At 42.0% G+C, this 14,110-nt stretch overlaps 1 protein-coding gene across 5 annotated transcripts in view; it reads right to left on the reverse strand.

The window, feature by feature from the left end:
• TTC14 (tetratricopeptide repeat domain 14) overlaps nucleotides 1-14,110 on the reverse strand; it is a 41,460-nt gene that overhangs the window by 12,837 nt on the left and 14,513 nt on the right. For all 5 annotated transcript variants that reach the window (XR_013276844.1, XR_013276843.1, XM_077487911.1 and 2 more), the window contains exons 3-6: nucleotides 6,857-7,056; nucleotides 6,687-6,771; nucleotides 4,945-5,074; nucleotides 3,398-3,550 (exon numbers count right to left, since the gene is read on the reverse strand). Coding sequence is in view for 3 of the 5 variants with exons in the window: in XM_077487911.1 (XP_077344037.1) it covers nucleotides 3,398-3,550; nucleotides 4,945-5,074; nucleotides 6,687-6,771; nucleotides 6,857-7,056 (568 nt within the window). In the remaining 2 variants the exon portion in view is untranslated. The remainder of the gene's footprint in view (nucleotides 1-3,397; nucleotides 3,551-4,944; nucleotides 5,075-6,686; nucleotides 6,772-6,856; nucleotides 7,057-14,110) is intronic.

The following is a 14,110-nucleotide window of genomic DNA, read 5'->3' on the forward strand; positions in this document are numbered from 1 at the left end:
AGGGTTGCGGATGACTAATGCACATAAACTGAAAGTGTGTCAGGGCTCAGCAGCCATGATACACCGTGGTCAGTTTATAGGGGGAGGGTATAGCCAGGCAGGATCAGCCAGGTATTACAGGTGGCCAAATGACAATACAAGCACTGTGCTGTATAACTTGCTTTAAAGGAACAGGATTTATTTTTAGGGTTAAACACCAAGAAAAGCAATCGCTTTTTTAAAGGGACCAAAAAGAAATTGGATTTTAGTTTTTTTTCCAGGTATTTACCAAAACATATTCAAGCTATAGTTATATAATGGCTATGGGCTGAAAGTGCACACTAGTTTAATTTTAGGGTATGTACATCCAAATCGGAGGAAGGGTTAAGAAATGACAGCTCTGGAGAATAGCCAACCCCCTTTTTCAAGGTATCAAAAGTAATTGGACAATTGATTTAAAAGCCGTTTCATGGCCAGGCATGGGCTACTCCTTCGTTATTTATTCATCAAATTAAGCAGGTAAAAGTTCTGGAGTTGATTCTAAGTGTGATATTTGGAATCTATTGCTGCAATCCTACATCATGCGTTCAAAGGAGCTATCCATGCAAGTGAAACAGGCCATCGTAAAGGCTTTAAAAATAGCAGCAACATTAGGCGTTGCTAAATCAACAGTTTGGTACATTCTTAGGAAAGAACACACTGGTGAGCTCAGCAACATAAGGCCTGGATGTCCACTGAAGACAACAGTGGTGGATGATTGCAGGAGCCTCTCTATGGTAAAAAACCCATTCACAACATCCAGACTTCACATCTGAAGGACACTCTCCAGGAGGTGGACGTATCACTGTCAAGTCTACAAGAGAAGACTTCACCAGAGCAAATACAGAGGGTTCACCACAAGGTGCAAACCATTCATAAGCCTGAAGAATAGAAAAGCCAGATTAGACTTGGCAAAAAGACACATCTAGACCAGTTCTAGAAAAGCATTCTTTTGATGGATGAAACTAAAATTAATTAAAAAGAGTCAAGAAGGCTTGAAAAAGCTCATGATACAAAGCACACAACGTCATCTGTAAAACATAGTAGGGGCAGTGCGATGGCATTAATGGTTTCCAGTGGCACTGGGTCATTGGTCTTTATTGATGTGACCGAAGCAGCCGGGATGAATTCTACAGTACTTGGAGATACACGGTCAGCCCATATTCAGCCAAATGCAGCAAAGCTGATTGGATGGCGTTTAACATTACAGATGGACAATGATCCAAAACACACTGCAAAAGCAACCCAGGAGCTTTTGAAGAAAAAGAAGTGGAATATTCTGCAATGGCCAAGTCAGTCACCTGATCTCAACCCAATTGAGCATGCATTTCACTTGCTGAAGGCAAAACTAAAGGCAGAAAGACCCACAAGCAAATAACAATTGAAGACAGCTGCAGTTAGAGCCTGGCAAAAGCATCAGAAGGAATAAGTAGACGTAAAGGATTCTCAAGAAAGTATAAAAAAAAAAAAATTAACATATTATTTGTGATTATATTAATTTGTCCAATTACAATGTGAGCCCCTGGAAATGGGGGACTTTGCATAAAAATGGTTGCAGTTCCTAACATTTGTACTGGATATTTATGTTCAGCCCCTTGAATTAAAGTGCACTTCAGATTAATTTGGATTGTTTAATTTTAATCTTTAAAAGTTTATGGGTTGATCCACGCAGTGGAACTGCTATATGAGAACTAATAAACCAAATCAACCAGAAACGGCCGCTGCCAACGCCGCGCAGGCACAGTGAGGTCTCCGCTTGGTATGTAAACAACGGAAGTGTAGCAGTGATATGTTCCAGTCGACGTCTGATGACGAAACGCATAAAACGGCATTGCATCACTTCAGGTTACTGCTGATACAGCGCGTGCGTTTTGAATAACGCTTGTATTTTTTCATGGAAATGTGAGTAGTTTATTATAATAAAAAAACAAAAAACTAAATTACGCTAGGGGCATCCCCTTCTCTTTTATATGGTGAATATACAATACTAACATCTAATAGCGCCAGCACAACAAAGCCAGGGAATCCCTAAATTGCTACACAGTGGCACATACTGTGACGGCGCAATACCCAGGGAGGGGTTAGAGGCTCCGATGAGTGCATTGGCAATAGGGGCATGGATCATATCACTCCGCATGATTCACTTGTGAAGGAATTCTCCCTGAGAAGCTGGAATTTCACTCATGGGACTATTCCGAAAGCACTTAGTCAGCCGTTTTGTCTTATTGGTTTACACAAGACACCAGTCACTTTTTTGACAAGCACGAGTCATTTTATGTTTTTGGTGTATGATTTGGTTATGTAAAAACTGCAATATTGTGTGCGTTTTTCTGATAAGCACGAGTCACTTTAAGGTTTTATTGTATGATTTGTTTATGTAAAAACTGCAGCATTATTTGCGTTTTTTTCTCAATAGCACAGTCACTTTGGTTATTGCATTGATGCACCGGTCACTTTATAAGAAAATATAGGGGGATTGAGTTGCCATTTTCAATTATCGCTATCACTTTTGTATTTTCTTACAAAGGATTTTGTCTGATTAATTCAATTCACAATAGGTTTCCTTTTTCTGGAGATACGCAGTAGGATTAAAACAGACATTTTTTACCACATAATAAATAACAAAAATTTTGTTTAGGGGTTTTACACGAAAAGATCACAGAAGGTTCTAACAGCATTTTTTCTAAAAGCTTTTTAAAAAACATTTTTTTTCTATTTTCCAATATATTTGATGTCATCTGATGCAATTTGTCTAACCCAATATAAAGGGAAAAGTCCCAATTTAACTTTTTGGGCAAGAATCAAATGCAGGCTGAGATTCTAATACAAATATAAAAAAATCCTTTTCCCCTTTTTTTTTTTTATAAAAAAAAAAAAAAAAAAAAAAACAATTCCCCTTTTTCTTTCTTCCTTGCTATTTGAAGTAAGATAAGGGTATGTAGCACCTTGGCCATTGTTTATGACGTTTTTTTCTAGCCCAATATAAAGTTTCTCCCTCCTCGTAAAAACTCATTTAAATACACTGTTTATCAACCTAAAGAACAGCGCCAGGACCTACTGTATCATACTTTTGTCTTAATTTTAATCTTTATTCTATTTTATGTATTAAAAAAATAATAATGTGTCTTGCACTGAAATGGAAAAGCCCCGGCAGCTGATGTGGAATTCATAGCAGAGTTTATTACTGAATAGTTTAAAGTGTAAAACTGTTACAAAACTAAAAATAAATAAAAAATAAGGGACATATTATTGCAATCTTTTTACATAAAAACAGTATTGTAGGTGTAACTTGTAGCACAAGTTTGCAACTACACCATTACACTGTATACATCACTTTACTTTTTGTGAACCTGTCATATACTTTAATAAGCAATATTACCTCTGAAGGCCTCGTATTAAGGATGGTGGATTAGACTCAACAATTCCAAGAGAATTCAGAAGAAATTCAACAGTAGATGGATTTGTGAATGCTAAGGATTGCCTTAACACCTTTTCATAAGTGTCATTGGTGCGTGACCGAGCAGCACTTTGCCTTTAAAAGAAAAATGGTAAAGTCATAAACATACTGCCCATTGTGATAGTTTGTATATATGTATATGTGTGTGTAATACATATCTACCCACCCAATGGACACGTACTTCCATGCACTCAAATGGTAATACCCTTGACCTTGTATTCTCCCATCTCTGCAACCTCACAAACACCCCCTTTCCTTTCTCTGATCACCACCTCGTTAGTTTCACTGTATCCTTGCCTCCAACCCCATCCCTCCAAGCAGCAAATTACTTGTAGGAACCTTCCCCTGTCCTGTCCTCACCTGACCACCTCTGTCTACAATTCACTCATCACATGCAGAATCAGGCCCCTGATCGTTACAACCCTGCCAAACTGACAACACTAGAAATCTCAAGAGACATTGCCATGATCTTGAACGACTGTGGCGTTAAACCAAATGCCTCCAAGACTTCACCATATATAAATATGCCCTTCTAAAGTATAATTCCTGCCTCCATGCTGCCAAACAAGCCTACTTTGTCATCCAGTCCCCATTGGCTCTTGACAACCCTTAACTCTCTGCTTTCTCTAAAACCCCTCTACCCACTAATTCCCTCACTGCCCAATAGATTGCCAATCACTTCAAAGACACGATTGATGCAATTCGTGAGAACATCTCCACTGTGTGTACATCTACCCCACCCAACATACCTTGCCTAACAGCACATTTAGCACTCTCCTCTTTTGAATTGGCTACTACTGAAGAGGTTACAAAACGTCTCAGATGCCCACCTAACCAATTGGATACTTGTTCCCTCAACTATTACGGTCACCTTCTTCTATCCTATTCTCCCTCAATTAGGGGATGGCCCCTTGCTGTTCCAAAATGACTGCGCACCAGTGCACAAAGCAAGGTCCATAAAGACATAAATAAGCGAGTTTAGAGTGGAGTAACTTGAGTGGCCCGCAGAGTCCTGACCTCAACCCAATAGAACACCTTTTGGGGTGAATTAGAGCGGAGACAGCGAGCCAAGCCTTCTCGTCCACATCCATGCCTGGCCTCACAAATGCCCTTTTGGAAGAATGATCAAACATTCCCATAGACACGTTCCTAAACACCTCCCCCCCCACCGCAGGGAGAGCCGCCGATCGGCACTCCGTCAGCACGAACCAAGGAATGCTGTGATTGGTCATGCCGCGATCGCGCAGGCCAGCATGTTATCCTGCTGGACATCATATGATGCCCAGTCAGGATAACAGAACCACTTCCCGACTGTCAGTCATTCTCCTAAAGGCCAGTGAGAAATGGTTAAACTTGGGATTTGCATGTTGCTGCACAGACTGCAGATTGCAGTAACATTTAGTTATAAAAGCTACAACCTTATTTTCTTTCTGGATAACCAATTCATAATTACATTCAATAGTCCTTACTTGTAGTATTCAGGCATATCTTCAGAAGTTATAACTCCCATCTTGATATCAGACAGGTGAGTAGGCAGTGAAGACTTATGCAAAGACAATGTGATCTTTTCATGATAACGGTCAATGTCTTTTACAGCAGCTATGAGGCAAAATAGAGCAATGGTAAAACCAATAATCATTTATACTGTAATTATAGTTGAATTTTTAGGCCTACATGGTAAATATTACTGAAGGTATACCAGATTTCTTTATACCTAATGACACACAAAAAAAAATAAAAAATAAAATAAAAAATAAAAACTATGTGAACTAAGCGAGTTCAGTGATTATTTTTACACTTCGCTGATTTAATAAAAAATAAAAAGAAACACAACATGTAGTCGTTAATTGATAGATCTAAGAATGTGATAACAAAAGGCTCATTAGCTTGTAATCCACAGCTTTAAGTCTGCTGCATACAGTCAGAACAGGTGTTGACAATTACATTTCGGATCCTCTACTAGAAGAATTTTTTTTAATGGAGATTAGTTTGGTGTCAACTTTTTTTTTTTTCACTGCAGAATTGCTCACTGGACTTCAGAAGAACCCTATGGATGTGTCACTGAAGTCTGTGATGCACTGCACTATACATTAAATTTGTGCACTATGTGGAATTAGTTTTTTCCTTAACCACTTTGTATAAATTACACTACAGATTCTTACGGTACCACAGAACAAATCTACACAGTAAAACCTAGTTCATATTATCAAAATGGTTAATATTTAAAATAAAATTACACATAAAACAACGTTAATATAGACTACCAACTGCGACTCTCTCCCCCCACCTGGCAACACAGTGGACCAATTGTATTATTATTTTTTTTAACGCATGACAGTGACGGATAAATATAAGTGAAGGGACTCACTCCCAATTAACGATAAAGAACGGTAAAAATTTGGGGTAAATTATACTTTGGAATCCAATTTAACAGCCTAGCAAGGATTTGAGTTTGACAACTGTGTATTCAGTTGATTTTCCTCCATTTCCCCTGTGCTTGCCCTAAAGAGATGTGCAGCTTCACTTTGAAGCATGTGCATGTATAGATATTCAAACCATGTCAACAATAAATGTATACTAGAATTTCGTTTTTAAAATTATATTTGATTGTCTTATAGATTCATCTCTGATGCCTTCACTATCTACATATGGGAAAATATTCGTATGTGGAGACACAGTGGAAGCAATTCGGAATTCACATGAACCGTTAAATCAGTGGTTCACTGGGAACTTGATAGACTTTACCATTTGGATAGCAAATAAAAACCTATGCTTTTCTAAACACATTTGCGTTTTGGTACTCTGAAAGGCCATAGTGTAAAACCTGGTACACACTTACTTGCCCAGCGGGTTGAATGCAAAAAAAAAACTGTCAGCTCCAGTCAGAGCCGCTGTACAATGCAAAGTTAGTATAGCGATCTCTCCCGCTGAGCTGTTGTGCCCTGACAGGGGGTGGCCCTCCCACCAGAACACTCCAATCTGCACGCTCTGCCATTGGCTGAGAGCGCCGATCGGGAGTCAGTTGGCTGCTGGTTATCTAGCATGCTCGTCCGACACACGGGCAGAAAGTCGGCCGATTCTTTTTAAACCGCCCATTGTCTCGTGACATTCGACCAGTTTTTTTTTTCCAGATGCAGTCCCTGAATAAGCCACCAACTAATTCAATATGTAATAATCCCTAGTCACACAATATTTGCAGAAGTTAAATTACCTTTGATTAGGTCTCCAATTTGATAATAAGATAAGGGATCGCCATGGCTACTCTGAGAAGGCACATCTCTTACAGGACACAATGCCTAGTAGAAAGAAAATGCAAAAAAAGTGTTCAGCTTAATATAGTCCAAAATAAAATATATATTCAAATTTTACTTATATGCTTACACTTATTTCAAGTGTTTCTACATCTCTTAAAATGCCACTGCCCATAGCAATAAGGACCACAAAAAATCCAAAGTCACGAATGGAAGTTATCCTTCCAATTACAATATCCCCGCGTTCAACATCTCGAAAAAACAGTTCCTTCTTCTGTCCACTGGGAACCTCCATGAACTGTTCCAAAGGTGGCATGACAGCATAACAACCTAGAAGAGAAGAACAAAGTCATAAAACTAAATATTTTGAAAAATATTTTAACTAGGCGTCAAAAAAGTAATACTTCTGATCCAATTAAAGAATATATAAACCCAACATTTCATATTTCTGGTTTGTGTCTGCTGTACCATATACTTGTATGAAAAGAGGGAATGTGATCACTTCTAAGGGGGGGGGCTGAGTCATAATTTTTTTTTATATATCTATATACAAAAAAAGTTTTGAACTAGGAGGTGTTTTACAAGGTGTGGGTTTGCAATCACTTTAAAGAATAATTGGAATCCAATTGTTCTGCATACTGCAACACTAGTCATCAAAGCTGTTGCAAATTCACACAAGACAATGCCATAACTCATGTTAATGAGGTTTATACAAGCTTCATACAGTCAGGGCTTCCAAGTAAGAGATGCATCAGCAATCTTGGTAGTAAGGAATTCTGCACATTACTGTAATATGCATCTACAATAGAGGTCGACCGATATGGGTTTTTCTCTGGCCGATGCCGATATTTAGAAATCATGGCGGCCGATAGCCGATATATGATGCCGATTTTTTGGGGCCGATATGTTAGGCCGATTTTTATTTTATTTATTTTTTTCCTTTTTTATTATTATTTTTTTTTAACCCCCCTTGATCTAACACACCTTTCCCACTGGGGCGTTTTTCAGGCGCTTTTGGGCTAAAAATAGCGCCTGTAAAGTGCCTGCAAAATGGCTCCCCTGCAGTCTGTGTGAAAGACAGAGTGCTTTCACACTGAGGCGATGCGCTAGCAGGATTTAAAAAAAAAAAAAGTCCTGCAAGCAGCACGTTTGGAGTGGTGTATACCGCTCCTCCACCACTCCTGCCCATTGATATGAATGGGCACCACCGCCGAAGCGCATGCAATGCGATTTGGCAGCAGTGCTTCATGGGCACATTTAACCTCTTCCTTGGCCGCTAGCTGGGTTATATGTGCCCCACTAGCAGCCAAATAGCACCGCTAAAATGATGGTAAAGAGCCGCTAAAACTTGCGTTTTACCATCAACGCTCCAGTGTGAAAGCAGTCTTCATAAGTGATACAGAATTTCTTACATTTAAACATTTATTAAACAAAACAAACCTCCAGTTTACTTGTATGTATGATTTAGATAAAAAAAAAAAAAAAACTATATATTAAATAAAAACAGGTAGTCAAAACTTTTGGACGAAAAAAAAAAAAAAAAAAAAAATGGGCTAACTTTACTGTTTTTATTTTATTTTTATTTTTTAAATAGTGTCTTTTTTTCCCCAAAAAAATGCATTTGAAAGACCTCTGTGCAAATGCCGTGCGAGATAAAATATTGCAACAACTGCTATTTTATTCCCTAGGATCTCTGCTAAAAAAATATATATAATTTTTGGGGGGGTCCAAGTGATTTTCTGGCAGAAAATACAGGATTTTTACTTGTAAGCAACAAGTGTCAGAAAAGATTTAGTCTTTAAATGGTTAAACTGAGAACTTCTACACACCGAGATGACTTCATTCATTCAAGTGTAAACATTGTATCTTTCTGTTCTTTTCTTGGCAGCCTGCCCAGAGAGGAGGAAGACGTTTCTATGACGACTCAGGCTCAGGCTATTACAGAAGTCATTTCAAAGTCCCCTCTAAATCGGCTTTATCGGTCGACCTCTAATCTACAATAGGGCATGAAACTCCACAATGTTCAAGCAGAGAATTCAGGGGCCATATTGACAAAAATGATTTTGGTTATTATACAAATAGGCCACCAGGTGTTCCATTCTCATTAAAGAAAATTCCTGTACCCAATCTTGTATGGTGGTGGACAGCCATTGTTGCACGTGGCATAATTGTACACATGGCTGAGACAAAATAAGTGGAGTAAAGTGCACATTTAAAAATGACAAGCAGGCGGGAACACGATTGTTCTGGGAGGACGTCATATGGCGCTCTCCCGAGAACAGGCTGTGCTCTGGAGCGATACTATGTCACCCTCTCACCCTGTGTCCACCGAACACAGTGGATGACTGATCAGTGTACCCACCACCTGCCAGTACCATGTAATTGCTGTGACCAATCACAGCCAATCACATGGCAGTTGTAAACAATGAATGGCTTCCTTTCATGCCATTCATTGTATACAATTGTGTGACTAGGTGTGATCGGTCAATTATGACATATAGGGCTGAAACAATTGATCAAAATTATCGATAATAATCGATAATGAAAATAGTTGTCAACGATTTTCATTATCATCGATTAGTTGGTCCGCACCATGCGATCAGCGGAGCGTTCGCATCTGCAACCCATGAAAAAAAACTAACCCCGTCAATGAAAACGCTAACGGCGGCCCTTTACCGCACATGCGCCACTTCAATGCTATTAACAGGGCACGCGCAGGATATTTCTTTAGCGGAGGAGCGGGCGGGCGGAGACTTGCGGATGGGCGGAGCTGGACATTTGTTGGATGTTTGTTTTTAATAAAACATTGTTCATTCTGGTTCTTATAAAGCCCCATACACACTATCAGTTTTTCTGATGAGTTTTTCCTTCAGATTTACCAAAACCATGTAGTGCAAGGGCCTGCCTGGTTGCAAACACATTGAAACTCCTAAGGTTTGCCCTCATATTATATGGTTTTGGTAAATCTGAAGGAAAAACTCAGGAGAAAGACTCAGTTAGACTTACCGGTGACGGTATTTCTAAGAGCCTTTCAGGACAACCCCGGAGAGAGTGTAGCTCCACCTTGTAATTAGGAAACACATGCCCACTTTAAAAACACCTCCTCTTCCTCCATGGCTTCAGTTATTGTGGCCTTCCGACGCTGGAAAACAAAGCACAGAAAGCACAACACCATGGTAGAACTTAATACATTTACTAAGCATAACCTAGGGAGGGAAGTAACGGTTGTCCTGAAAGGCTCTTAGAAATACCGTCACCGGTAAGTCTAACTGAGTCTTTCTCAAATCGCCTTTCAGGACAACCCCGGAGAGGATAACCGAGAAACTTACCCTAGGGCGGGACTACTGCCTGCAGTACCTTCCTGCCGAAGGCCTGATCTGCTGCAGACAGTAGATCTAACCGGTAGTGCTGGAGAAATGTCGAATAACTGGACCAAGTGGCAGCCTTGCAGATTTGTTCAGGCGTTGCACCGGCCCTTTCAGCCCAGGAAACTGCCGTGGATCTAGTAGAGTGGGCAGCAATACCTGAGGGAGGTATTTCTCCTTTTGCTTTATAGGCTTCTGTTATAGCCAACTTAAGCCACCTACCCAGCGTACTTTTAGAAGCTTTCTCCCCCTTGCGTGATCCAGAAAATATCACGAAGAGGGCGATTTTCTAAAATCTTTAGTAACTTTCAGAAACTGTAATAGACACCTTCTCACATCCAATGTGTGAAAAACTTCCTCTCCTGCATTTGCTGGGGTTGCAGAGAATGTAGGTAACACTATTTCCTGTGATCGATGGAAAGTTGAGGATACTTTCGGTAGGAATGCTGGATCCGTCCTCAGTACCACCCTGTCCTGATAAATTCTAAGGAAGGGTTCTGTAATAGCTAGAGCTTGGAGCTCGCTGACTCTCCTGGCCGAAGTGATGGCCACCAAAAAGATTGTTTTTAAAACCACCTTCTGTAAAGAAGCTTCCTGTAAGGGTTCAAACGGTGCTCCCGAGAGACCCTGTAAAACTGTAGACAAATCCCAACTGGGAAAGTCTTTAAGGGCTACTGGTCTATTTCGAGCAAGAGCCCTAAAAAATCTAGAAATTAAAGTTTCTTTAGATAAAGTCTTTTCAAAGAAAACTGATAAGGCAGCCACCTGAGTCTTCAGGGTACTGGCTGCGAGACCCTTCTCCATTCCTTCATGGAGAAACTCCAAGACGGACACCGTGCTCTTGACCTTGAGTTCTCTAGAACTGCACCAGGAGTTGAACTTTTTCCAGACCTTCATGTAAATTGCCTGTGTAACTGCCTTCCTACTAGACAGCAGGGTCTTTACTACTTTATCTGAGAGACCTTTGGCTTTTAATAGGTCTTCCTCAGAAACCAGGCGGTTAGCTGTAGGAGTTCCACCTCTGGATGACTTGCTGTCCCCTGGGATAACAGATCTTTTCTGAGTGGTAACCTCCATGGGGGCTTCGAGGCTAGGTTTCGAAGACCCGCGAACCAGGGCCTTTTTGGCCAAAAAGGAGTGACTAGTATTAAGTCTGTCCTTTCTTCCCTGAATTTCCTCAGTACTAGTGGAATTAGAGGAAAGGGGGGAAAGGCGTAGCACAGCTGGTAATGCCAGGGGTGAGCAAATGCGTCCAACCCTATTGCTGCATCTCCTCGGTGAAGAGAAAAGAATCTGTCCACCTTTGAGTTCTGCTGGCTGGCAAAAAGGTCTACCTGTGGAACCCCCCAGGCCTCGGAGATCATCAGGAACACTTCCTGATTCAGACTCCATTCTGCCTCCAGCAATTTGCGCCTGCTTAGGAGGTCCGCAAACAAATTCTGAGAGCCCTTCAGATGCACTGCCGATAGTGAGGCTGTGTTCTGCTCTGCCCAGGCTAACAACAGATTGGCCAGCTCCATCAAGCTCCTGCTTCCCCCTTGCTTCATAATGTAGGTAACCGCTGTCGTGTTGTCTGACAACACCTGGACGTGGTGGCCTCTCAAACTCTGCTGAAAGGCCACTAAACCCAGAAAGATCGCCTTCAACTCCCTCCAGTTGGATGATCTTTGAGCTTCCTGTTTGGACCAGACCCCCTGAGATGTCTGACCATCCAGATGGGCTCCCCAGCCCCAGGCACTTGCGTCTGTAGTAAGGCGCTTGTCCACAGGAAAGGTCCACACCAGGCCCCTTGAGAGGTTTGCCTGGTCTCTCCACCACCAAAGAGCCCTTTTCGTCCTTGACGAAATTTTTAGCTGTTTTTCCAAAGGATCCTGATGGGACCAGCTTGACAGAACCTCCCTCTGAAGGGGTCTGGAATGGAACCTGGCCCACTGAACAGCCAGGATTGCTGCCGTAAGCAGGCCCAGAACTGCCATAGCCGTCCTGACTGAGACTGTCTGGTTGCTCTGTATCCGTTGTACAGCTAGCTGCAACTTTTCCTGTTTTTCCAACGGCAGGAAAACTTTCTGGAGAATCGAATTTAATGTATACCCCAGAAATTTCATTTCCTGTGAGGGGGTCAGGATTGACTTCTCTAGATTTAGAAGCCATCCCAGGCCCTCGAGGTGAGACTGGGCCCTCTGGAGATTGACTAGGACCTGCTCCCTGGAGTCTGCAAAAAACAAAAGGTTGTCCAGGTAAGGGACGACTGGAATCCCCTTCAATTTCAGGGGCTCCAAAGCCTCTGCCATAATCTTCGTAAAGACCCTGGGAGAGGACGAGAGTCCGAACGGCAGAGCCCTGAATTGGAGGTGCCATACCGAACTCCCCACCTTCAATGCCAGGCGCAGGAACTGCTGCGATGCCTGATGAATTGGTATATGAAGGTAGGCATCCCTCAGATCCAGGGATGCCATGAAGCATTCTGGGGTCAACAGCTTTGTGATGGAGAAAATTGTATCCATCCTGAAATGTTTGTACCGAATGAACCTGTTCAGAAATTTCAGATTCAGGATTAGACGGTACTTCCCTGAGGGTTTTTTCACCAGAAAAATATGTGAGTAAAAACCCCCGCCCTGCTGATTTACTGGGACTTGAATCAGAACCTCTTGCTGTATCAGCTCCTGTAACAAAAGCTTCATTGCAGAGGCCTTCTCCTGATCCCTTGGCAATGTTGTCACGTAAAACCTGCTCGGGGGTAGTTCTGAAAACTCCAACCTGTACCCCTGATCGACAACGCTCTTCACGAACAGATTTGGAGACAGCCTGTCCCATTGTTCGCGAAAAGCTGACAGTCTCCCCCCCACTGGGGAGATATTGTCACTTGCTCTTGGGGGACTGCTCTGGGGGAGATCTAAAGAGGACTCCACCCTTGCCTTTGCGCTTCTGTGAACCCCATCTGCTCTTGCGCTCCTGGTCTTTTTTATGGGACTGCTGAAAAGCACGAAATTTTTTTGGCAATCTGCTTTTTCTTAACTGGAAAAGCCTTCTTTTTATCGGCTGTTCTATCCAGCACAGACTCTAAATCAGGACCAAAGAGCAAGTCACCCGAGAAGGGAAGACCACACAGCTTGACCTTAGAAGCAGTGTCCCCAGACCATGTTTTCAGCCAAACTGCTCTCCTGGCTGAATTTACAAGAGCCGAAGACCTAGCGGCCAGTTTAACCGATTCTGCTGATGCATCCGCCATGTATTTGACTGCATTCAGGATCAGTGGAAAGGACTCTAAGAGATCCTTGCGGGGTGTCCCCGCCTCAATATGGCTCTTCAGCTTCTCTACCCAACATTCCAGATTCCTGGCCACCACCGTAGCTGCCATTGCTGGTTTTAGACTGACTGACGCAGCATCCCAAGCTTTTTTAAGGATGGAGTCAGCTTTTTTGTCCATTGGGTCTTTAAGGATCCCCATATCCTCAAAGGCTAGATCCGTTCGTCTGGATACCTGCGAGAAAGCTGCATCGACTCTGGGTTTTTTGTTCCAAACCTCTGAGTCCTTATCTTCGAAGGGAAACCTTCTCTTGAGAGCTTTAGAGAAGAAAGGGGCTTTTTCTGGGTCCTTCCACTCCTTTCTCACTGAGTCTGAGAGGACCCTGTGGACTGGAAAAAATCTCCGTTTTGTTTCGTCCAACCCCTGGTACATTTTGTCATGAACTGACAGTTGTACTTTTTCTTCTTGAATTTCTAGAGTAGTGTAGATTGCTTTTAGAATATCATCTACTTCCTCTAGTGATAGCTTGAATTTGGAGCCCCTGCTATCTTCTTCCTCTTCCTCCTCCTCAGAATCCCTGAAGGAGATGAGAGTACTACCCCCTTCGTCTCCAGACTCTTCCCACCTGTCTGGATGACGACGCCCTGGGGCTGGGCGGTAAGTTCTGAGGCTCGGTCTGTGCGGGCGGGTTTTGTATCAGGATGGACCTGACTGAACTCAAGGAGTTTGTCAGCTCTTTAACCGAAGAAAACAAATCCTTATATTGTTGAGA

Source organism: Lithobates pipiens, unplaced genomic scaffold, assembly GCF_037356315.1.
Source record: "Lithobates pipiens isolate NorthernLeopardFrog02 unplaced genomic scaffold, aLitPip1_a1.2 Scaffold_18, whole genome shotgun sequence".
Classification (NCBI taxonomy): Eukaryota; Metazoa; Chordata; class Amphibia; order Anura; family Ranidae; genus Lithobates; species Lithobates pipiens.